The sequence below is a fragment of the Macrobrachium rosenbergii genome, chromosome 29 (assembly GCF_040412425.1).
Source record: "Macrobrachium rosenbergii isolate ZJJX-2024 chromosome 29, ASM4041242v1, whole genome shotgun sequence".
Classification (NCBI taxonomy): Eukaryota; Metazoa; Arthropoda; class Malacostraca; order Decapoda; family Palaemonidae; genus Macrobrachium; species Macrobrachium rosenbergii.
Window position 1 is genome coordinate 7,922,511 of NC_089769.1, and position 27,758 is coordinate 7,950,268.

Here is a 27,758-nt window from a genome sequence, read left to right on the forward strand (position 1 = left end):
TCATTTTGGTAACCAAGCACCCCTCTAAATCTGGGTTACTGCAACCTAACAAAACAATGTTATTTTCATAATAAAATTAAGTTTCATATGCATTTACCAAGTAATTACATAGCTATAGTTTCTAACTCGGATGGCAGCTTTTATTAAAAAATCGCGGTAGCGCTTTGATTGTTTAGTGTAGGTGACAGGCCCTGCCCACCACCAGGAATACTGTAAATGACTTGGCAGATAGCCTCATTGTGTTTGTGCCTTTATGTCCAGGGTTATCTTCTAACCTGGGCTTAAGGTATATATTTACTGCACCCAACACTTACTGCAAATTATATGTCTCCTTACTACAAGATTCATATGAAATTTGATTAATCTGTTTGCAACCTTTGCTACAGTAGTGAAATTTAGATGAACTTGAATCAAACAGAATAACAACAAAAACTGGAAAATTGACCCTGAAAGCTGCCAAAGCTTGACGGATATTCAAAATAAGCGATTATAATAATTCACCGAAATCCAGTTACCATATATTTTCGTGTAAAGACGACCTTTAGATAGGACGAGGTAAAAAATTATGGCAAATTTTCATGAATTCATCTCATATCTGTAGTAGAAGACGAATGCTGAAATCCAAAACCATATGTGTATAGGCTAGCTTTTGCAACAACAGGTATCTTATGAAATATTGGTTATGTAATGATGATGTTATTGCAAATGCTGTTTTACTTACTGTATCCTCAGAAATTCAAAATAACGTATATACTCGCGTATCATGCGGCTTTTGAAGACCTAATTTTGCAGATAATCTTAAGGGGATTGCATCATACACAAAATATAAAATAAGCATATGTAATATTCACATATTAGTATTGTATTATAAAATGCAAACATAACGAATATGCATCTTTTCCATGGATCTTTAAACAAGTTATGCTTTACTTCACTGTACCCAGTAATATTAAAGTATGATAATTATCATACATAATTATCGTTTGTATTACTGAACTGTTCTAAACAGTTACAAACTGCCTGAATTTTTAATGAAAAATTAATATGTTACCCTAAATGTTATTACTACCGTAATTACACTACGTTACTGAACGATAAAGGTTGCTGTGAGCGCAACCATAACTTGATATTTAGGCTACATTTTGTCATTTGGTCTTGCACAGATAAAAGTTGATTTCATTGATATGGAAATATTCCTTGAATAGGCTATTTATTATGAAAATATGCCAATAATATATAAGGTAAAATTGGCTGTATTACCTTTATTATCAGTCTATTTCATAATGTGAATCTTTTCATGTATGTCGGTGGTTATCGCAACGAGGCCAAGGCTAGCCTACCGATAGAAATGGTAGTATAAGATGACCCCCAGTTTTTAGGGGTGAATTTTATGATTTAAAGGTCGTCTTACAAGCGGAAATATACGGTATTCAACAAAAAATACCAATGAACAAGGCTGCTGCAAACCCCCGATGTTTACTCGAGAGCTGGCAGAAACAGAATGAGGTTTTCTGCTAAGCCGTTTCCAGTACTCCCGTTAGTGGACAGGGCTTGTCACCTACATTAAACTGTTGAAGTGCTACTGCAATTTTTTTAATAAAGGCTGCCATGCGAGTTAGACACTATAGCTATTTAATTACTTGATAAGTAAAATCTCTTTTCTTCAAAACCCCTCAAAGAGAAAATAGCCGCAAGTTCAAGAGAGCCATCCCTGATAATCTTGTCTGCACACGAGAAAGGACTCCTAGCCAGTCTGAGGCAAAGTCCCCAACTAAATCACTGCAATCTTCAATTTTCTTGGCTAGTGCGCTCACCATCCAGTCCAAGAAACTGAAAGCTTCAAACAACTCAAAAGAGGTCTTTGACAATTTTCGCTGACGAAAATGGCGAGCATCGGGAAGGAGTGTCCCTGGTAGCGTAGGAAAGAAACCTCCTATGGATTAAACGCGAGGGAGGAAAGATGCAGGAAGCCTTACCTTGCTCCCTCTTGGCAGAAAACCAAATTTCAATCTCCTTGAGTGCCTTCCTAGAAGACGAGGAAAGCACCATTGTAAGGAGCCTGATCTCCAGATCAGGAAGGTCAAGGTTGGTGAGACCAGGGCTAGCTGGAGCCAAAAAAGGGATGGAAAGCTCACCTGCAAATATTGAAGGAGAGCTGCACAGGCTAGGAGACCTGTGGTTGGAAACGGGCGCTTGGCACTCTGAGCAGTAGATTGTTACTGAAGAGTTGGCGCTGGGAGCTTGGAAGCAGACACTTGGCAACTGACGCTGAGCACTCGGGAGTTGGCACCGCTGCTCAGAAACTGGCAGCGGACACTCAGGAGCTGGCATCAGGCACTCGTGAGGAGATGGGCACTTGAACAAAGACAACGGATGCCTGAGAGGGATCGTTGGGTGCTTGGAAGCCAAATACTGGTGCCCAACAGAAGTACGCTCAGGAGGGAAATACAGTACTCCTGACTGTCCCAAATGCCGCAGGAAGGTTGAATACTGTGCCCGGCTCCTTAAGCCGCTAACTGAGCAGCGGAGAAGAGCAGCCAGCATCGCCTGCATGCCTCTTCACTGGATGAGACGAATCTAGAAAGTGCTTGTGGCGCTTCCAAGTCCGGGCTGGAGTCTTGAGAGTCAGATGACAACTGGTGCACATCCACGACGCCTTTTCAGCGGCTGTCTGTCAAAACCTGGGATATATGTGCAACAAGTTCGACTGAGGGGGCAGCAACCCACGGGCAAACCCCACCAGCCTCCCTTGGACTTCTGGCACGTCTTCTCCCAGGTTCAGGGAAGCAGGACCGAGACCTTCGTCTAGGACAGAGGTGTTTAACCTGGGGGTCGCCAGCCTTTTTTCTGGGAATCACGAGGTCTTCCTTGAGCAAGGGTATGTTTTAGCTTTTTTCAACTTCACCACCATTACACTAAGCAACACCTGATCATCAGGCCAAAACCATCTATAATTTAACTTATTTAACAGGAAGTGTCATAATATATTTTTAATGCAAGTGGCAAACTTATTACAGTGCAGTGCTATTTTTGTGCTAGGACGTTACACATGGTTAGGGTTGCCATGCATCCTGGTTTGGCCAGATATGAGGACTTGTCCTGGGCTTATCACATCAACCATGACGACTGATGGGCTAATAGCATGGTAAACAAGACAAAAACCCACTAATGGTAAATATGGCATCTAGCTCTGGCATCCTCTCAAGAGCTTCAAAGATCATCCCAACATAACAGCAAGCCCAGCATAGTTCTTGCATATCACCCTTCGCTACTAACAGGCTAAATATTTCTGTACCTACTGCTTTTGAGACAATCTTATAAGTAGCAAACACCACAGAATGTCTATGGACAAAGTAGTAAACACAAACACCATCAATCTTTGCCTGCCCCCTTTCTTGTCAACTGAATCATGTGTCTGGTTTCAAAGAGCAGACATATAATTCCACTTCTGCAACATTATGAGTTCAACACAGAAGATAGATCAAATTCTACAAGCTGTCCCAGATGCCCTCTATCCCTGCATTGCACATTGGTTAGAAACTGTTTAGACAAGCAAGGAAAAGAGGATCATATATGAGGACTCTCAACAGTCCCTAATAGTCAAGTTATCCCTACCACCACTCACTTGCACAAAGAGAGCCTTCAACTTGCCGAACACTGCTGGGTACTGACCACAAGGGAATCCTGGGAGTTCGAGTCTCTACTGATATTTCCAGAATTTGATATCAGTAGAAAACCCAAGGTGGTTGACCTTGCAAGAAAAATATGGCTATGCTGCCTCCTAACCAAGATCCAGACCACCATCGCTAATGCTGAGGACATGCCCATAGTGGATCTACTAAAGAAAGCCAATCAGTTGATGGAGGTCCAAGGCCTCGTAATACACTGCCCACACTATCTGCACAACCAAGGAAGACTACAACCAAGATCAAGACAACGAGATTCAGGCTAACGCCTTACAGAAGTGCCCATACAAACCACGACAGAAAGACTGCCCTACCCTCCTGTGTTAAGCATATACCACAATAATTTTGGGAATATAGCCATTAACTGTGCCTCTGGCTTTAGCTGGAAAAAAATAATGAGCTAAGCAGCAACAGAAGAAAGTAATGGTGGCTGCCACAACCCAACTTCACCATATTCTACTTCACCAATCAATCCTTCAGAAAGCCCATAATGTCATATAGACAGTAACACCTCACCCTCCACCTAAAGGGAAAGAAATACCGGTGGGACTATGGGATCCTAGTGGATGTAACCCAGAACTCAGACAGACCCCTGGGCTCCCTGCAAAAGAACGCATACTCCACCACATGAAGATCATAAGGGATCCAATGTACTACAAATTCTGCCCCCTACCCCCTGAGAAACTGTTCACTGTAAAGAAGGCCTATAAGGAAATGGGAAGATGGGCCTTTGCCAAAAGGCCCCCAGCCTCTGGGCCTCTCTGCTCCATGTGGTAAAGAAACTGGATGGCTAGAGCAACTATAGAGATGATAAGACCTCAACCTCCAAACATAGCCCAACTACTACCCACTTCTGAACATGGATGACATCACCTCCATTATCAATAGTATGAAAACCTTCTCAAGTTCAGCCTAACGAAGGGGTGCTTCCAGGTCTGTACACCACGAGGACATCCTAAAACAGCAATCATCACACTGTTTAGGACCTACACCTTCAACTATTCAACATTCAGAATTCATGGACCACATTCCAGAGGCTCCTGAACAACATCCTCTTGAAATTCCCCTTCTGCATCTGCTACATCTAAATCTTTATCTCAAAGAATCTGGAAGACCAATAAAAACAAATAAGCCTTAATATCCATCATGCAGGATAACGGCCAACTGGTCCATCCTAACTAGTGTGTAATCGGGGTCCACCCCATAGACTTTCTGGGTTAATAAATCTCAGCATATGAAGTCTTGTAATTCTACCTTCCGAGGTATTGGCCATCATGAAATTCCTAACTACAAATACAAGAATTCACAGGTATAGTAAATTACCATCACCAATTCTTGCCCAACATCGCACAAACCATGATCCCTTTGATGCTCTCAGTGGCATTGTCAAGACACTCAAATGGGGCTCATCACAACCTACTGCCTTGGCAGATGCCACTACTCTCGTGTTCCATAACTGTTATTTAACAACTGATCAAAGAAACAACTTAACCTTTAAGTTCTACAGCAGCAAACTAACACAAGACAAAAAGAAATATAGTACCCTTGACGGTTAACTTCTTGCCATACACCTGAGCACAAGACATTTTGGACAACTACTCAAGGGCACTTCTTTCACCATCCTAATGGATCACCAACCACTCATCCATGCCCTAACCAAAAATCAGTACACATAATGTGCCTGACAGCACTGCCAACCATAAGCCATTGACAAATTCAGGTCCACCATCTACAACATACCTAGCAAAAATAAAAAAAAAAAAAAAAAAATCCATGGTAGATGCATCATCCAGGGTAGAAGCCCAACTAGGGATATATTATGACAAACTTGCCAATACCCAACCTGAAGACACAGAAACAAGCACCTACTGCACCTCAATAACAAGACTGAGATGGGAAGATGCCCTGTCTGGCAAAACAAAACCAACCATCTTCTGCAACACCTGCATAGGATGTCCCCACCCCCTGGTGCCAAGATCCATCCAGAAAAAAAATCTAACCTAATCAACAGACTATCCAACCTATCTGAAAAACAACAGTCAGATTAGTAATACAAAAAATTATCTGGCACTAGGTAAAGAGGGACCTGAAAAAGTGGGCCAAACAGTGCCTCACATGCCATTAGAGCAAAATCATCCAACACCAAGTCCAGCTTCTACAAATCCCAACAACACCCTGGATAATTCATACATTTTCATGTTGACATAGTTGGATCCCTACCAAAATCAAATGGGTTCAGATGCATCTTCAAGGAAATGAAGAGATCCACATAATGGCCAGAAGCAATACCTATGACAGAAGCAATGGCAAGAGCCTTCACATAGGCACTCCTCAATGGTTGGGTTAGCTTTTTCAGCATTCCCGATGACATAACACCTGACATTTGTCTAGAAAATTTAAAGAACCCAGGCCAAATTACTGTGTTCAAACATACACCACAGGCAACAACAGCATGGTGGAAAGAACTCGCCGTTCTCTCAAAGCGCCGCACCCACCGCCAGGGGCAACAGATCCAACTGGAAGTCGCAACTACAGGAGTTCTCCTTTTTTCATATTACAGTGATGCCCATTCTTTCTACTGCCTTATCAACATTCATAAAAGTATTCAACCAGCAGAAACGAAAAATCTGTACTGGGCTATTCAAACTACCCATACATATACATAAATTGCTATGTCAAAAAACACTCACAGCCTAGCACCTTATCAGCACTCATAACAGTATCAGCTCTGGAAGTGTGTGGAATGGCTGCATCTTTCAATTGTAACACCCACTGTTGTTTTAATGTTATTATTGTAAATTCCCATGTTTAATGACTTACTATCATATCAGTACCCTGAAAAGCTCTGACCCAGTGAGGGTTGTGGAACAGTCGCATCTTCAATTGTTAAAAATCACCTGTAAATTGTACATGCTGCGATGACATATAAGCACCAAAACCATGTACATTCCTTGCTTTGTCCTTTTTTGAGGGGAAGTCTGATACATTCCAAGCTTCGTTGCCAAACCCAGGTTTAGCCGCCAGGTTCGGCAGCAAATCAGACAGCACCCTCACAGTCCCGCGCATTACCTGACACTAGGTCTTGGTCGCATAGGCTACCAACATTACCACCCATATGGAGTAACAAAAACAGGTCAGATCCCAAGAATAAATCAGCCGACTCCGTTATGCATTTTTACCTTACAACCAACTAGGCTAACCTGGATCCTTCCCATTTTAGCCTTGTAAGTCATTTTGTCTAAATCCACCTGCCGGGCAATCTGCTAGCTAATTTAATTACTCATCAGTCACACAGGTCTAGCCCTCGCTCCATGGATTAATAGCCTAGACTCCTGATAAGGGGAGGGACGGGTACCATGGCCAAAAATTGCTATACCTATTTATATAATAATTCCAGGATCTTTATTCAAACTGCTTAAAAGCCCCAAGGGCATAAATGCAGTTACTTTAAGGTCTACAGAGGGAGTAGTCTGCATAGACCTTTCAAGCTGCTTCAGCTGGCTGTGGACGACAGCAAGGAGTACGGATACGATAGTTTGTAACATCATACGGACACACAAGCTGTTCCAAAAACATTTAACTGTGATGGTTTTCTTTATATTTAGGCTATTGGCTTTTCATACAATACCTCTATTCAGAACCTTACCTGCAGAAATGTTGCAATCGGTCCTCTCGTTCCTCTTCCTCTACACACGAACACAAACACTCACTTGTTTCGGGTTCCACTTCTGAACAACATCTGTCAATGCAAGTCAGAAAGGGTTAAAAGGTCAAATCTCACAGAGGTCACGTGATTTTACGTAGCTGAGGTTAAAATACCTGACACCTGAAAAATGAAGTGTCGTGGAATTAATTTAGGGTTTAATCCTAAGTAACGACGTTAAAGAAAAGCAAATATTTTTTTTTTTTTTTTTTGGTGTATGTCACGGTCATGCTTGACGTAAAGAGCTTCTGTACTGCAACTACAGAGAACGTACAGTAAGGCGACTTGACTTCAGAATAATTAGCTGTAGATAAGTTGTTTTTTCAGTGATATGATGAGAAGGATGGATAAAAAAAATCTTGTATTTGGACAAAATTTCTTTTACCTTCAACTTGCACACGTAGAAAAGTCGAGGTTCATGAATACTCAGTCATGACGTACACAAACAAGGTATGGCTAATGTTGACAACTTGACACTCGGTCCTTATGACGACGTTTTTCTCCAAGGCAATGGCATATGTGCCACTCCTGTATATTTAACTGAAGTTGCATCTAATTTTAAACAAACAAGAACGAATTAATTTATAAATTCATTAATAGTAACACTTATGGTAGAGAGTAGACTAATAAACCACAAGTTCTCAAATATTTTATGATATTGTTTTTTTATATTATGCAAACACTAATTTCCGAATATCTGCTCATTTTCTCACCACAATCTTATCATCTGGCCAATTTTCATAATTAGCAATTTCAAGAATCATGTGGGCTATTGACCTACAATTGTTTTTTTCACTCCTCATTTCGCTGTCTAGTTTTCTGTACGTTTTTGCTTAGTATAAAAATCATTGTATCGTTGCAAATTTCTCGTAATATTTTAATCAAGAAACATAAGTAATATCTCTACTATACATGCTTCACTTGTCTGAAACAGTTCAGCTTCTTAACTGGAAAACTGAAAATGTCAGTTAACAAACATTACCGTAGGTCTCTCACTCAAATGGAAGAACATCACGTTTTTGTCTTAAAAAATTGTCCATGTGGCCTTACCATACAGAAAAAAAATACTCTACAGCTGTACAAACTTAGGCAGTAGATTTCTGTCAATGCTACAAATCATCTCGCAGATTTTTGTTTAAGATGTTTACGTCATTTTCGCTTCTGTTATACCTCGTCTTTATCTTTCCCTTCAGTTTGTTTCTCTCTGCACTACTCGACAAGAAAGACTGGATTTCCAGTCTTGTCGCGTGAAAATTCTTTCTCAGGTAATCTAGATCTTCTGGATTGCAGTATTCCTCGCTTTCGAACGTTGTGTCCAAGTCGTCTGATTTCTTGATGTCTAAGCTATTAACAAGATCGGAATACGTCGACAAGTGGTTGTTGTCGTACTCGTCCGTGCTGTGGGTGACGACAACATCAGTAAGGTCACTATTGTCGCTTTTACTGTCCACGACAACTGTTGCTTGGTAGCCTGATTCTTCTTCATTTATTTCCGGTGGGGAAATCTCAACCAGGATGTTTTCAACCTCGGCCACCATGTCATCCAGCAGCCTCTGGGCCAGTTCTCTGTGGCTTATCAACTCTGAGTCCACGTTCAGGCCAACGCGCACTGTGCCAGAGTAGCTGAGCAAGGATATCCCTAGGCCTAAAGGGGGAAAAAGAGAGAGAGAGAGAGATTTGGGTACTATAATTAAAATATAAAGCATTCACCAGTTTTATGTATTATAATGGCTGCTGAAATAAAAGTTCCTCTAGACTTACAAGGGAGTTGCATACTGTGTCGTAGTCACGAATCTATGCTACAGTGAACTCTTAATTTGTCTATTTCCTAATAATTTTGTATACCCTTTCCAACAAAAGCCTTGAAACACAAAAAGAAATAAATGAATACACCATCCTTTCCAGGTGATATCTGAAATATCAAAAGGGATAACTATAAATCAAGAGAAGTAAAAATCTGAATTCCTACTTGAGGGGTATAAAAGTTCAGACAATAATGGTGCAAGTTACGTTGTGTCTTGTGTGTAAAAAGAGAAACTCAACAGAAACATACCCTATGTGGTCAGTATGAAATGTGTACTTCTTACAACAACAACAACTATAATAATGCACAATGACAACGGTTGGTCCTATCTTTTTTATAATTTCGATGCTCCCTCTTTTAAGTTAATCAGGGTCAGAATCCAAGGAGGAATAACAAGAGTAATAACAATATAACTCAGTAGTTGTAATTACCTGTTCTGCTTTTGTTGGGAATCCAAAACATGATGTCCTCCACATTTTCCCCAAATAGGTTGATTTCCTTCGTGGGTCCTGAAAGTTTTGGAAATAATGTTAAAATCATTGAAAGTCTTTTTATAGTATATACATACATAAACCCATATATATATATATATATATATATATATATATATATATATATATATATATATATATATATATATATGTGTGTGTGTAACTTAAGTAATTGTAAATGCATTCCACGTGAAATTTTACTTATACACGCAAGCTGTCGCACCAGTATTTGTAACTGTAATACTTGTTTCACGAGATAACAGTTCGCCACTCCATATTAAGCAATCATGCTTTTGCTATAAGTATTGAAGCCTTAGTAAGTAAGAATCTGTTTGTCCGTCTCCCCCTCACTGAATCATGACAGTCTGATGCAACATTCAGCACTGGTTACTGGGGACACATTGTGCCTGCAATCTGTCTATGTATTATATTGCTGTCTGAGTTTCTTTTTTTTTTTTTGGCAAACGTAGTACTCAATACTATTTCTTTCCATGGAGTCCAGTAAATTTCAGGGAACTACTTGACGAAATGGACTTGGTCATCGTAAACGTTCCATATTCTTCATGATTTTGTGACTAGGCCATCAACTTACGAACGTGACGCCAACACCACTCAATATGGTCTTACCTTTTCTCTTTTTTGGCTATTATCAGTTTTTAGGTTAGATACTAATAAATATATCTTTTAATTAACACCTCCAATTCAAGAATTATTTTCTAAGAAATTAAGAGAGAGAAAAAAAACATGCGCAGATAATTTTTCTAAGTAACTTAATACGTACTATAGTGATTTTATTCAAGAAAAATAAAGATGATTAATCGTATTACAACAGGGTTCAAGTCAGACTGCAGCACAGTTGGCAACTCAATCATTATTAAAATTACAACAATATTTTCCAGCTAAAGACAGTCAACACTACATAAAACTGACACAGACAACATTTTAAAGAAACTCCGTATTTGAGGAGGGAAGCCGAAGCCAAAGCCATTGAGGAGGTACCCTATTTCCATCTGGTCTGGCTCTTGCTTTCAGTACCTTCTAAATAAAAGGTATGAGGGGCGGCTCTCGTCGAAGGGAATAAGCCACAGAAAGATGGAAAGCTAGTTAGGAATGAAACTTTGTGAATAATGTTACTAAAGCGAAACTCACAATCATAGGATCTCTAATCACTATCAATCTGCATGTTATTTGATTTATTGAAGTCCACATTCTTCTTTATATTGGTAAAGTAAATAGTACTAACCAATGAGTAAAGAACATCAAAAAAGCAATGTTCTACACTGTATGAAGCAAACCCGGCAGATAACAGTTGGTCTTAAAACGTGTGTGTGTGTGTGTGTGTGAGAGAGAGAGAGAGAGAGAGAGAGCACATCACAGGACTCTTCTCTTTTCCTTGCCTAGTCCCACAAAGATAAGGAAGAGCTGAGCACCTCAGCTTAGACTTCATCGCCTCTCTCACGTTTTGTGAAGCCTGAGAAGTGCTCCAAAGTGCAACAGGTGTTGGGGTGGCTTCCTTATCGGCTTGAAGATGTCAGTGAACTGGGCATATAGTAATGATTTTCATGTGACGCACAAGTAGGCCTATACACACTTTTATGTACAAACATTAAGCTACAAATGTCGTTTAATATCCAGTTCGCTCTACTTCGGGAATATCACCGAAGGGGAATTATAACTGATAAATGATTCCGTACCAGGGAGACTTGAAGGACTTTCCAAAGTACTGATATTCCGGTGATATTCCCGAAGTATGTAGCTTAATGTTTGTGAATACAAAATGTCACAGTGATGTGATAAAAATTCATAGTCATATACCTCTATATACTCGTATATATATATATATATATATATATATATATATATATATATATATATATATATATATATATATATATATATATGTGTGTGTGTGTGTGTGTGTGTGTGTGTGTTTGTGTGTGTGTGTGTGTGTAAACCCTCAGTTTGGTGGTGAGGCAACTGGCTTCATTTAAAAAAGGTCCTGAGTTCAATTCTTCGGTAAGGATGGGGCAAAATGTATATTTTTCATCAATATCTATCTTTCCTTTGTTGACCCGAGTGGTGAATTATGTATCTGATCGTTGGCTGACTGTAGTTGGTCACACCCTGAAGTACAAGGCTTGGGGCAAACAATACACTTTTCTTCACCCTTACCTGTACATATTACCTAAATGAAACAATCTATTATTCCTTCCTGTTTCCATACTATCATTCACTAAGGTGGTAATTTTCTCTTGAACAGCAAGCACACCTTTAGATTTGCAACCATTTATTGTCAGAGTAAGATATCACTCTCCCACGCAAAGTACATAATAACAATCTTTGATTAATGAAATTCTAACTATAATAACGCAGGAATTTTTTTTCTCAATTTTGACAGGGTTGTATTCCTTACACCCCCGATATTACATCCAGTAATTATATAAAAAGCTGTGCGTACTGGATACCCTGAAGCTTGACACTTGCATTACTGACGAGCATATCTTGATAATGTGTGCATTATTGAATTATGATTTTAATCTTAATTCAATAACAACCAGCCCCATAATGAATACTGAGTTATGTGTTCACAGTCATGAGGTGATATTCTGCACGATCCTGACAGAACTATAAAACTTCCCAGAAATTCACTAAATTCTGAAATTGAACATCCAAGTTCTCGAAAGGCACATCTCGACCTCCAGCTGTAAAAACAAGGTCTCCTTTTCTCTTAGCTAACAATACACTAATTAGAGGGCGTGTAGGTCAAGTATCAACCCACTTAATCCCCTCTAAGGAAACCCTAGTACTATGGCAACTCGCGGGAAAAAGGTATCATAACATTTTCGTAAACGCCCTTCCGTTGCCCTCCTTAGCACGTAAGAGAGATCTTACAGAGAGATCTTAAGAGAGATCTTGGTTACGACACTGCAAGGCCAGAAGAAGAAGAAGAAGAAGAAGAAGAAGAGGTCCTTTCTCTGAGGTCGCATTCAGAGTGGAGAAGACAGGTGAAGGCTGGAATGAGGAGCATCGGGAGGATTATGCTGGAAGAACAACTCTGGAAAGCAGGAGGAGGCGTTTTTATGTCTTCCTCTACCAAGAGATGGCTACTAAAATACTTTTCATTGTTGTAAATTAAAATACTTTAAATTGTTGTCAACTAAGTATTTTAAGAGTTGTTGTCAACTAAAATGCTTTTCATTGCTGTCAGCTTAAATACTTTTCATTGTTGTCAGTTAAATTACTTTTCATTGTTGTCAATCAAAATACTTTTTATTGTTGTCAACTAAAGTACTTTTCACTGTTGTCAACTAAAATACCTTCACTGTTGTCAATTAAAATATTTTTCACTGTTGTCAACTAAAATACTTTTCACTGTAGTAAACTAAAGTACTTTTCATTGTTGTCAATCAAAATACTTTTCATTGTAGTCAACTAAAGTACTTTTCATTGTAGTCAATCAAAATACTTTTCATTGTCAGTTAAATTACTTTTCATTGTTGTCAATCAAAATAATTTTTATTGTTGTCAATCAAAATACTTTTTATTGGTGTCAACTACAATACTTTCATTGTAGTCAGCTAAAATACTGTTCATTTTGTCAAATAAAATACTTTTCATTGCTGTCAAATAAAATATTTTCATTGTTGTTAACCAAAATACTTTTCATTGTGGTGAAAAAATACTTTTCATTGTTGTAAAAAAAAACATTTTTCACTGCTGTCAAATAAAACACCTTTCATCGTTGTTAACCAAAATACTTTTCACTGTTGTCAAATAAAATACTTTTCATTACCGTCAACTAAAATACCTTTCACTGCTGCCAAATAAAATATTTTGCATTGTTGTCAACTAAAATACTTTCCACTGGTGTCAACTAAAATATTTTCCATCGCTTTTCGAGTACACTGGCTTCCAACTTTGACTTCACTTAGACGGCTACTCAAAGGCGAGAAAAAAAGGCAAAAGAGGATTGTGCAAGAAGAGTCGCTATTAGAGAGCACCGGAGGAAAAATTGTACATGGAAAGTTTTATGTCTTCTTTCACAAAAATGGGGACAACGAAAAATCCTCTTCTTTACCTTGTATGTTGTACCCAGGATCCACTAGTGGGTCCTGGTTGTACTACTTGTACAGTACACGTGTTTTCAGACGTCCTCAGAAGTAACTGGTGGGGATTTTTACTTTACCCAAAATGTGGTATACATTTTTATGGAGTGAACCAATAGCACTTGGCGTTGCTTAGAAAGAATAAATGGGTAGAAATGTATTTAATAAGTAAATAAATAAAGCAAATATGCCGGAGTCCACCCTAAACCGAAGGTCGTCATACAGTTAGATTCTCTCTTATGTGCCAGGAAAATAATAACTATATCAATTATTTATTATTATTGTAATAAAAATATAAGAGTTTATCACAACGGTAAGTTGGGTTGGAATATTCAGAGCACGCATATCTCCGCCAATAAAGATAATCTGAATAGACCATTTCAGAATCCAATTGAGCTTCCTTAGGCCTACTGTCTATCTCTTTACAATGTTTTGTTAACTGAATAGGCCATTTCAGAATCCAATTGACTTTTCTTAGGCCTACTGTTTATCCCTTTACAATGTTTCGTTAAATCGAAATAAATTAACCATTTTCAGAAACATCTTGTACATAAATAACCAACTCAACCAACCGTCAAATTTCGCTGGCACAGCTGATAAACCAAGCATTGGCATGTATGAAAAACTCACCAAACCCGGCCCCGTAGGGGGGTACAGAGCCGTCAGTGCACCTCACGCGGTGCACTGTAAGCATTGCTTAAGGTTCTTTGCAACGTCCCTTCGGTCCCTAGCTACAACCCCTTTCATTCCTTTTACTGTACCTCCCTTCATAATCTCGTTCTTCCATCTTGCTATCCACCTTCTCCTAACAACTGTTTCATAGTGCAACTGTGAGGTTTTCCTCGTGTCATACCTTTCAAACCTCTCTACTGTCAATTTCAGTTTCAGCGCTGAATGACCTCATAGGTCCCAAGCGCCTTGCCTTTGGCCTAAATTCTATATTCCTTCCTTCCTTCCCCAAACCTGGTAAAAGTTTCAGTGCAATAAAGTTGACTGTTTGGTCGTGTGATCTAGAAGGGCCACCACTTCTATCGTTTTCTCGTCAACACAGATATTATTCAAGCACATTTTTTTATCGTGTTTCCGCCTTTGAACAAAAATAACGGAAAAAAGATAAAAGAAAAAAAAAGATATACTAAATCCATATTTTCATATTTCTTCTGAGAAAACAAGATTCCTAGTGTTTCCACAAGGAAATATGGAGACAATAAAATGCACAAAAATAAACACATTATATATATATATATATATATATATATATATATATATATATATATATATATATATATATATATATATATATATATATATATATATATATCCAGAATGTATATCTTGTAATAGGATTAGGTAGCAGTTACAAAATTGTTCTAGTTCTTGAAGGAATTATGGTTTTAGAAACCCTGCACGAATAAGGTAAGAACGTTGTGCTTAGGGTTTATATGTATGTGTATGTATACACATACATATGTATGCATATATATATATATTTGTATGTGTATATACATATATCTGTAAACCCAAAACACAACGTTCTTACCTTATTCGTGCAGGGTTTCTAAAACCATAATTCCTTCAAGAACTAGAATAATTTTGTACCTGCTACCCTAATCCTATAACAAGATATACATTCTGGAATGTATATAATATATATATATATATATATATATATATATATATATATATATATATATATATATATATATATATATATATATATATATATATATATATATATATATATTTATATATACTGTATATATGTATGTATATTATATATATATATACTTTGCATCTCATTGGTGTTGATTGGCAGACTGGTGTGTGTGTGTGTGTGTGTGTGTGTGTGTGTGTGTGTGTGTGTGTGTGTGTGTGTGTGTGTGTGAGAGAGAGAGAGAGAGAGAGAGAGAGAATATTCAATGAATGGTCAGAATGACTTCCTCGCTTCACCACCAAGGGACCTAATTCAGCCCTTAGATCTCTAAGGTACATAGTGCGGCAAGAGCATTGCCGTTAATACCACGAGAGAGAAAGAGAGATTACACGTTTGTTATAACAATAACTACTACACACTGTTACTACTACTACTACTGATGATGATTATAATGGCTCTTGCCCTATCATAATCTTTACCTGTTATTAATAATAATAATAATAAGAACTGGTAACGAAAAAATTAAATATCAAGTTCAAGTTTTGGCTTTTGATAGTTTATAGAAAAATCAAAGGGAACGACACCACTCCACTTTTCACCAACAGTTCATCCAAGCACGCATACAGTCAAAACTAACAATCTGAACACTATAAGTTTCTAATGAAAATTGACGAAATATAAAGTTAGAGTTCGACAGCTATGTGGGAAAAGACCAGAGGGAGAATGTGAAAAGTCAAAGGCAGAGTGTCCTTAGTTGACGAATCAGTACTGCATAAACCCTTTAGTACCATCTAGAGCAGTGGTTCTCCTCTCGCTTCAGGTCGTGGACCAAAAGCCCAAGAAAAAATTATACCGTGGGTCATTTCTTTTCGAGTAACGATAAATAAAGCTTTGGCAGTAAACATTTTGGATTGGAAAGTATATCTTACACAAGAATTGCAAACTGAAGATTGTCATTATAGTTTTTATATGTTATATATTATATTTTTATGTATTAATATACTTATACATTTTATTACGTTATATTGGAATAATACAATAAGATGAATGGCCAATTATTTATCTGGATAAAATAATTCTAACTGCAATTGTCAATAAATTTCAAAATATATACCAATCCCCAGTTTAGTACCAAACATAGCGAACGTCCTGTGGACCACCCAAAATGTCACCTCAGACCACTGTATAGTGGTCCATGGACCACCAGCTGAGAACCACTAATCTAGAGGGGTCTCGAGAAGAACAGGTTAGAGACAGAATAATAACAATTACAGTATCTTACCAATAAAACAGTAAACATCTACTCACCCGGCATATTGGACACGACCATAGTGACCCCGTGGGTGTGGAGGAGGCGCCTGGACAGGGGCGCGGGCACCAGATTCGAAATGAGATCGAGGGCGAGGTAGTTCACCATGACGTCGGGAGAGCGCTTCAGCGAATTCATGCGGCTCCGGACCGCTTCCAGGCGGTCCTTGGGAGTCATTTTCTCTGAAACAAGGAGAGACCAGCTAAAGGAAATTCTGAGGTTCTGGTTACAAGACAGGCGCGACTGGTAAGATGTCAGTTCAAGGAATTCTGAAGGGATTTTATAAAGGAAGAAAAGACGTACATGTTTAACTGAAGGAATTGTATAAAGAAAAAAAAATACTTGTATATGATTAACTGAAGGGATTCTAAAAACAGAAAAAATTTGTTAAAGATTAAACTGAAGAGATTTTTAAGGGATTCTGAGAGGGAGAACAAGACTTGCTAAAGATCAAATTGAAGGTATTCTTCAAAGGGGAACAAGACTTGTAAAGCTTAAACTGAAGGCGTTCCGAAGTAATGGTTAAAAAGTCAAAAAGACTTAGAAATGATCTATGAATTCTAAAGAAGTGGTTAAGACTTACAAACACTCGACTGAAGGAATTCTGACAGAAAAGAAAAGCAATCTTCTTCTTCTTTTAACGTGCTTTTTTCCCATTTGTATGGGGTAAGCACGATGCCTTCTTTTTAAAGGACTTTGATTTGGCTTTGGGGTAGACTTTGTAGTCTCGATGCTAGCAGAAAATCCATTGAGATACGTTGGTGTAATAGTTAAAAGGAAAGCGAGGTTTGAAAAAGATAAACCGAAAAAATTTAAGATAACGATATCAGTTTCTTTAATTACTTTAAATCGCACATTTTTAGTAAATATTTTCCCCCTTTCCATCTTCTGCTCTTAGACCCCAAGCAGTCCTTGATAGATAGGCAACCTCCTGAGAGAGGATCCGCATGGAGGTGTCTGGTACTAGCGGCAATAAGACACAATGAAGCCTTAGAAACTGCGGAGTGAGTGAGTGAGTCTATTCTTCAATGGAAACCAGTCCACTACGACGGGCAAAACCTAATAAGCTTCCGGTATCTAAAGACTATGGAACTTCATAGTCTTCTTCCATATTTCTTACTTAGATAGGCCTATTTGGGCCTCTTCTACGCCTAACAGAATTACGAAGTCGAGCAAGTAAGTATTTAGGGCTGGAAAACGTAAGGTCACTGTGTACACAGATACTCTGGATAGACAATCTTTTTCACTGAAATCAGTAAGATTATCCAGCTTTAATAATTCATAAAGATAATTTTTATACCAAATGTTTGGTAGTATTGGGTTAAATACAGTTACCCAATTAAAAAAAATACCTAGATACACTGGAATAAAAATATGATATCTGAAATACTACCTAGTATTTTGAATATATGTATTCTGTAGCTATTCTTAATAAAATATTTTTTGGAAGTTATCAATGTTTTAAAAGGTTTTAAAGCCAAGGGAGAAATTTTGTTTTTATAGTTCAGAAGTGCAATGACTTCGAATTTTACTTCACGTCTGATAATGAAATGAGTGTTGAATCAATAATGTCATTCATCTCTCAAAAAATTAACTGAAATTAATAAGCCATGTTTTTTCATCCTTCGATCAAATTTACTTTTGTGATGAAGAGTATTAATTAATAAAAAGCTCTATAAAAAAATTTTTGCCTCTGGTGTCAACGATGTAAGTCGTTTGGAAGAACTTCCTTAACCGTTATTTACTTTTCAAATCTCTAAGGTCAATCAACTATGACAAATTTCAAGGCAAATATTTAGTTTTAGGACCACAAATTTTCGAACACCTAATAGATCCCATTTGACGGTAAGAAGTTCTACACTCAATGTTTGTTTTTCAAATAATGACAAAACAAAACAAAGAGAATTTGTTTTTCAAATATAGACAAAACTAAAAAAGAGAATAACATTCACATGAACGACCATTAAACCAAGATAAACCAACAAGCTACACCATAAACAAGAAATTACGCAATATGAAAAACTAAAGTAACAGCAAATGCAGTCTGACAGATGCAATACAACCTTCCTCATGTTAAGTAAAAACAAAAATTTTGTGTTGTTTCTCTCAAAGCAAATAAAACTAGGATACCAAGAGTAGCGATTATTGCAAACTGAGTACGCGATATTAATCCCCTTTGTACCCTGAGACCTTCCGACAATCCTTCATACGTAAGGATTCACTAGGCTGGAGATGCCCGTCCCGAGAATCCTTCATATGTAAGGATTCACAAGGCTGGAGATGCCCGCCTCCTCTCAAGCAATTCTTACATTCCTTTCTCAGTTTTCTCGTTCTTTGAGAACTCCAGCGTTTACTGCCTTCAAAGTTTTCCTAAGTATTTTTCCAGTTGGAGGAAAAGTGATTTAAATATCTGAAATGAACTGGAATATAAAATTTGTTCCAAAGGCCAATAATAATAATCATTCAGCGCTGAAAGGGAATTTGATGGTGAAAAGGTCTTGATAGGTGTCCAGGAGGAACACATCGCAGTACTAAAGGGTGGAAAGTAAGACTATCATTTGAAAGAGAATATGAACGGAGGTATAGTAAAAATAATATTCCTAGGGGCAAAGGACGCTGCAAATAACTATTAATGCCTACAATACACACATATTAGTATGACGGCACTAACCCCTACAGGAGAGATTTATAGCAATCTGTCGTTTATGATCTGAAATTTAAAATTTATGTGCCAATAGTGAGTACATAAAGTATTCGGTTATGTCAGAAAGGATTTCTCCAATGACGTCACTCCTGCCTTGTCTAGAAATCTATGAATGAGATCAAGTACAGAAATGATTGGACTTATAAATTATATACAGAAGCCTTAGCGGTCAATGTAAAGATAAATTGAATGAACGTAAAACAGGAACGATTTTCAACTGGTAAATCAACCTGTGCTATCTGCCTTTGATCATTTGTAATGTGAGCAATTGTTAGTTTTCTGACCAAACAAAAGATAAATTGCTCAGCCTGGTTTGAAAAATGGCTCAGAGAAACTATATAAAACACTACTTTTGACACAATGTTGAATTCTGATGACCAAACAACTCTAACTACCGTAGCTTAAACTGTCCCGTAACCTTCAAAAATATGACAAGGTTCAAAATAAAAGGGAAATATTCAACAATTTGCAAACAGAAAAAAGTAAAAATAATAACCAATAATAATAATAATAATAATAATAATAATAATAATAATAATAATAATAATAATAATAATATAACATAGCCAGTTATGTAATGACAAATGGGGCTTTAAAATCATATATATATAACTGTCATCACTTGCGGTGGAATCTTATATATATCTATATATATATATAGTGCCTGGAATAAATGGATAATATATGTATTTGTAGTACCGGGCTTTAAATCATCAATGGTAATAATAATAATATGTAATTATTCCTGACTATCATTTCCATTGTTCTTCAGTTTAATCAGACATACAATCAACAATTCTTAAATTTGCAAAGACTTTGAAGATTTGTTTTCTCCATGTACTAAAGGAATCAATTCTTGCCTGAAGTTTTGATACAGTAAAATTTAGTTATTATTCTTAAATTCAAAGGCTTTGAAGGTTAAAGAATCCTTACATTCTAAGCTTTGAAGCTTTAATTAGTGCTAAGTTCAAAAGCTTTGAAGCTGCAATTAATCTTTAGTTCAACTTTTAAAGCCTTAATTACAGTCATACCTTTGAAGCGTTAAATATCTTCAAATTGCTCTTAAATTTACGAATTTGATGATTTACGTGTACTCCGATATCACATCTTGAAAATTAACCAATTCTAGAATATTGGTACACAGATTTGCAGATTACAATACAACACTGTTAAGCTCACACCTCTGAAATTTTAAATTATTGAGATTTACAGCTCTGAATATATAAATAACTTTGAGAAAAACTGAACAATGAAATAAAATACTAAAACCCAAAGCGTTGAAATCTTGAGTTAAAAAAAACACTTAAACATACTTAAAAATTCAAAAAACTTTTAAATACACTTCTATGATGACATCAGAAAAAAACTCTAAGATTCACAACTTTGAAATTTTTTCATGAGATAAGAATAAACTCTCAGATTCACATCTTTGAGGATTTAAACTGAAGAACTAAGGTGGCCAGTAAGTATGACAAGGTGATGATGAGGATAAGAAGTTTGATGTAGACCTCTGCATCCTACCCAACCAACAGAGACAGTGACCTGAAGATACTTAGAACCTCTTAAACTTAGAACTCCGAACATTTAAATTTGAAGCCACTGTCTGTAATCAAAACTGTGCACTGTACAAAGAAAATCTTAACTTTCCAACGTTAGAGAACAAAGTGCGAAATATTATTACAACTTTGGTAACTTAAAGAAAAGACTCTTGAATTCAGAACTTCAGATTAAAAAAAAAGTTTCATATTTTAAATTCTGAAATAAATACAAAGGACTGGATATCACCTGACCAACTAAGACGTAGCGAAAGACAAGTGAAGTGAAAATAAAAATGAAGACAGTCAACAATGTGCAGTAAAACAAAACTACTATTCTACTAACTTCCAATGATGAAGAGAATTTGAAGTTTATTATGCGAAGTGAAGAAGAAGAAGAAGAAGAAGGAAAATAAAACAGATCTAGCAAGAGAGAGGTGAATAAGACCTTACCATACACACCTCGAACCATGACGTCACCAATTGACACCAGAAACAAACCCAATATAAGGGAGAGAGGAGAGGGATTTCAAAACAGTGTAAGACTTAGTGAGATCGAAGAGAGAGTTCCAGTTACAGTGAGATTAGGAGCAGTCAGAATTTGCGCACAGATTTGTGATGATACCCATGTTAAGCTCAGAACTTTTAACTTATATTACAGCTTTTTATATATAAATAACTCTCTCAAAAACTGAACAATGAAATTTTCCCAAGCCCTTGAGTTAAAAAAACACTTAAACATACTTGGTTCAAAAACTTTTAAATACACTTCTAAGTCTCATCAGAAAAAACCAATTCATTGAAATTTTTTCAAAGATAGCAATCAGATTCACATCTTTGTGGAACTTTTTATATCTATAAAAGGGAAAATAAAGAAAAAAGTTTAATACACTTTTTCTTCAAGAACCCTGAGAGTTAAATATCTTAAACTTGTTCCTAACATTTAAGTGAAGCCAGACTGTCTGTAATCAAAACTGATGCCTCCCAAAGAAAATCTTAACTACCTTAGACCAAGGTTGGAAGTCAAACTAGAAATTATATATAAAAGAAAAGATATATACATATACATATAAAAAGTATATATTTTAAATTTTTATATATATATATATATTGGATATATATAACTAAGATATATATATATATAAACAAATAAATAACAATGTGCATTCAAAACAAAACTCATTCTACTAACTTCCAATGATGTTTATATTCAACACCATGACAATAAGTCAAAACATTTCAATTTATATTTAGACTTACTCTCACACCTAACCATGACGTTCAACAATAACACAAAACAAACCCAATGAATAAACACGGAGTGAGGTGTTTCAAAACATTTTAAACTTCTTGAGATCGAAGAGAGCAAAAAAAAAAACATTTCAGCTTGGGGAGCTTTAAAACACAGACGAAGAACTGAACTTAACTGCCTTCCAAAGAACAGATCGCACAAGCCCAGAGAGAAAATAAAATGTTTATTTCTTTTTTCACTTGTGGAAGGCATGGTAATGCAGAACTTTTTTATCTAAAAGCACGGAAAGAAAAACCCTAACACTTTTTTTTAATTTTTATATTTAAAACTTTAATTTGTTATAAAACAGTATTTACTTGACACAAAAATAAACAAATATTTAAGACCTTCATTAATCAAACAGAAATTATATGCTGTTCATACACAACATGAAATATATATATTAGATTTATATATATATATATATATATATATATATATATATATATATATATATATATATATATTATAGTCAACATGCGTAAGCTTTGTCATTCGTTATGACTTGTTTATATTTCAACTCATGACAATAAGTCATGACATTTCAATTTATATTTACTTACTCTCATACTTTCAACACACCAAATAAACCATGAATAAACACGTGAGTGAGGTGTCAACAATACATTTTAAACTTCTTCCGCGATAAAAAAAAAAAAACATTTCCTTGGGGAGCTTTAAAACACAGACGAAGGAAGACCTTCAACTGCCTTCCATAACAGATCGCACAACTCGAGAGAAAATGAAATGCTTATTTCTTTCTTTACTTGTGGAAGGCATGGCAATGTAGGTGTTTTTTTTTTTTTTTTTTTAGCATGGATGGGAATTTGGCTTTTATTTTGCATTTGGTAACTTTGACTGATTAAAACAGTATTTACTTGTATAAACAAATATTTAAGGCCCACATTATTATACAGGGCTGCCTGCACACACAACATGAAGATATATATAATATTATATATATATATATATATATATATATATATATATATATATATATATATATATATATATATATATATATATATATATATTCATATAAAAACTGTTTAAATTTAGTGAACAATGGTATGTTGAGAAAAGAATGAAACAACAAACCTAGCAGGGTTGAGTAAAAGACTTTGAAGAAATCTGATTCGTCTGTGAAAGCTAAAGTGTAAATACGTGTAGGGATTTTTAGAGCTAAGTTTACTTTATAGAAGCGAAGTTAGGATGATGAATGCAAATGTAAGAAAAAGAGGTGAAGGTGTTAAGATGAACTGCTGATAATCTCACTTCTCAAAAAACAATCTACATACAGAGCTATTACCATTCACTTCTTTTCAACAGGGTTCTACAATCACCTGAGCTGGAGACATTGTTGCTGGCTAAAATGCATGAAAAATGAATGGGATAAGTCTACAACAGTGCATTATTGGGTGTTTATCAAGGTTATGTTTTACATTACTGGCTCCCGAGAAGCTCTCACAAAGACCTATTTGCTTATGAGACTGTTGGAGACGTTTGTGAGGTTCCGTAATGCTTAACAAAATCTCTAAATGATACAGTTTTTTGTACTTATGAACAACTGTAATAGATACACAACCTACTATACTACTACTAGCCACTAAACTTGACGTGAATTGAGTTGACAACGCAAATTCCACTTTCCAAAACACATATTGCTTTTCATGCTGTTAATTTAATGATGAAAAATATTTAATTCATCAATGTAATTAGAAATCACGCAGAGAGCATACCTCCGCCACGGCAAAAAAAAAAAAAAAAACTAATCAAGTTCCAGCACTGACCTTCTAAGACAACTTCTCAACAGACAAACAGGGACCAAACACATACCATTGAATATATGTAACCTTCTTATAAGCTTCGCTAACTATGGTAACCTTCTGGTAACTACTTTCTCCCTCTAAATCTTCAGCTGAAAACCCTTACAGAGTCAACAGACTGTCAGGCCAAGAGGGCTCCGAAGGGGAATCAGACTAAAGAGAGAGATAAGTTATGGGAAAAGGTGATAAATGAATGAATGTGCGGGAAGAGAAAATATATCCAAAACAACTGAGTTCAGGAGACGTCAGCAAGATACGCAGGAATGAATATTCTCCTCGCTTTAGGGCAAACTATTCCACATTTTAGTTGTAGTCATAATAAAAATATTATTATTATTATTATTATTATTATTATTATTATTATTATTATTATTATTATTATTATTTTATTATTATTATTATTATTTAGAAGATGAATCCTACTCATATGGAATAAGCCCACAGGGGCCACTGACTTGAAATTTAAGCTTCCGAAGAATATGGTGCTCATTCGAAAGAGGTAACAGAAGGTAAAGAGAAATACAGAAAGAGGAGATCAGTTATCAGAAAACAGATAAATTAACAAATAAATCAATAAATAAATAAAATTGCAAGTAAAATATTAAAATAAAGCCGAGTTGTATTAGGGTAGTAATGCATTGCACCTCCGCTTGAACTTCTCGAGTTCCAATTAAACCTGATACCGGAAATCGACACATTGCTTGCAACAGCGTCTGCCTAGCGCTGCAAGCATAAACAACTACTAGCTAAGGCACAGAAGACTGAAGAGGATGTTTCGTCGATGTAGTACCTTTCATGCAGCAAACACAATCAACGTTTTGCTGGTAGCAAAACAATGAAAATGTCTCTAAACGATTCTCTCATACTAAAGTAAATCTGTCCCGTTAGCGTGACCGCAATCTTTAAGTGATTTTGTCACTTGTCTCCGGTTACCTAACCAATTACTGAGCAGACCTAATTGTTCTTGATATGCCTGGCATTCACTGGCGATCACCCATTCAAGTACTGACCACACCCAATTTTGCTTTACTTCATTGGTCTCACGCCAGGAAAAGGTTATTGTAAGTTTCATATTCTTTTATAAATTATGAAGCATTTGATGATTTTAGTAAATAAAAGAAAACCAGATTTGTGACAAGTTCTCCACAAACAGAGAGAGAGAGAGAGAGAGAGAGAGAGAGAGAGAGAGAGAGAGAGAGAGAGAGAGAGAGTTTACCCAAAAGTCAGCAGAATTTCTTTCTTATGTTAAAAACTCAATCAGGGTTAAGTAGCTGTTAGCAGAATCAGCAAAAAAAAAAAAAAAAAAAAAAAAGCTGAACCATCATAGAAAAACAAGTGACTGTGCATAAGAAGTTTTTCTTTTAAAGCATACTGTACGCGGTTACAACCTGACTCTACAAGACTCATTTTAGAATATCCTTGCTATAAATAAACATCCTAATCATTAGAAATGTTGATTATCAAGCTCTGAAATTGCTGCTGTTATAAGAACGTTTAATTTTTTTTATATTTTATAGTTACGTTTGAAAATTCTGAACGATAATAATAATAATGTAATTGGTGTAAAGTTATATAAGGACTATTAGGCTACATCTATTACTATCACAGATGATACTTAAAATGTTAATAATAATAAGAAAATAAATTATTTATTTTATTTAAATTTTGCTATTAAAGGATTCCGTATTTGTTTACTATACAAAGATCTGCATTACGTAAAATTCTCTTGTGCAATTATAATTATAGCTTTAAACAGTGTTGAATAATCTTCACATATAAGTAAACAAATCTCTGGAATACATTTACTCTCTAGAGATTTCGCTGATCAATTATTCGGCAAAATCTTGCTTAAATCTACTCTAAGCATCCCAAAATACTTCAAAGACCAATTACTTTAACAATCAATTTTTGTCGATGATGCAGTAAAAAAAAAAAAAATCTGTAAAATCGCCTGTCTGTAGTCGTACATTGAAAAAAAGACTTCAGTTCAATTAAGGTACTAACAAAAACTGATATATTGTAATACGTACAGTATTTGTGTTCATTATTTTACTTTCTAATTTCATAAGTTGCGAATTACCCCGGATAGACATCAAATTGATGAAACATCAAAATTGGTTATTTATAATTGAAAATAGCTATAACACGATTATTATTATTATTATTATTATTATTATTATTATTATTATTATTATTATTATTATTATTATTATTATAAATGAGAAAGTATTCGTACTGATGAGGCTTAAAAGGCTATCAAACTTCAAATCAAAAAAGGAAGAAAATAAATAACTAAGAGAACACTGGTCACTAACAATTGCATAAACACAGAAGAAACTATTACGTATCCATAATATATTCTGCAAGGCCTCCTGAAAGAGTCCAGCCTGGAATCTGAAGTTGGAATGTCTGAACAACTTATTGAGCCAATCTATCTGCGCAGCATTTGGGATGTAACAAGGTCTGAAAGGTCGTAAAGAAAGGTTAGCACAGGTTTTCCAGCGGCCCACTTTGCACCTTACCTGTGCAGAGCTGACGACAAGCCTGCCAGAAGGATGTCATTGACAGTGGCACCAGCCAAGACCCGACCTCTCTTGAGGGATGCCAAAGACATGGGAGGTGACCACGCCAGGTGCTTCATTCCGCCGAGTCTTGACCCGTGAAGGACAGATTTATCTCCCCTGATGAGGAGCCTAATCATGACCCAGGGGAGGTGGGTTATCGACCACACCGCCCTCATGGCGCGGGTGGTGCAGCCGGTGAAAGGGTGCCGGCACACAGGCGATGGGTGTGGATCGGGCAAGGGCGGATCTACCAGCGCCGACACGATGAGCCCGACGAGGGACCTGCCGTCGCCAAGGGCGTGGTGCATTCGAAGCATGACCACCGTGTAGTCCCAGTCATCCCGACCGGAGTCGAAGTAGTTCCCAAACTGCTTCAGGGGAGCGACCAGCACCTCCCATTTCGCCAGACCTTTGACGAACTGGTCGTTGGTGCGAGCCGCCAACTCGCCAACAATCTCGTCCTCGTCCCTAAGGCACTGCACCCGCCTTTGGCACAGCAGGGGCTTGACGTGTCTCGCGATGTTGAAGTTCTCCTCCCACGCCCACACGACCACGCCAAACCTCCTCTGCACCACGCGGCGGAACTTCGGATGCAGATAGTTCCCCTTGCCGTCCTTCAGCTCCACAATTCGCTCCGATATGTGCTGCCGAACAGTCGTCACGCTGACTCGGCCCTTCAGGATGGCTGCCCCGCAGATGACTGCCCGTGCCCCAGCGGAGTCGAGGGCGAAGACTGCTTCCATACCCGTCGCAGGGTATACCCAGTGCCCGTCTACGAATCGAATCAACACGACGACGATGCATCGCCAGATCCACAGAACCAGGAGAATAGGAACCACTAAAGGCGTGATTGCTATGACTACTGACGCCCCTACTAAACTCTGTAGGACATTCCACACCCACCACCAGAGGGTCCTCAAATAGTTACTAACTTTGCCCATTTCCTTCCACATTGTAAAGCTTGAAGTCACGACAGAATTACAAACAAATCACTTTCGCTAAGTCCCTAACTCACACACCTACCTAGAGTTCTCCATTTTCGCTCATAAATTCGCTTCTGCTCAGGATACGCTTGACAGTTCACT

At 36.8% G+C, this 27,758-nt stretch overlaps 1 protein-coding gene across 1 annotated transcript in view; it reads right to left on the reverse strand.

Annotated features, from left to right (window-relative positions):
* Positions 1-27,758, reverse strand: part of LOC136854352 (uncharacterized) — a 42,937-nt gene extending 15,179 nt beyond the window's left edge. The window contains exons 1-6 of the mRNA XM_067130652.1: positions 26,632-27,758; positions 22,253-22,260; positions 16,753-16,935; positions 9,625-9,702; positions 7,775-9,034; positions 7,333-7,425 (exon numbers count right to left, since the gene is read on the reverse strand). Coding sequence (XP_066986753.1) covers positions 8,499-9,034; positions 9,625-9,702; positions 16,753-16,935; positions 22,253-22,260; positions 26,632-27,626 — 1,800 coding nt within the window. The 5' untranslated portion in view covers positions 27,627-27,758 and the 3' untranslated portion in view covers positions 7,333-7,425; positions 7,775-8,498. The remainder of the gene's footprint in view (positions 1-7,332; positions 7,426-7,774; positions 9,035-9,624; positions 9,703-16,752; positions 16,936-22,252; positions 22,261-26,631) is intronic.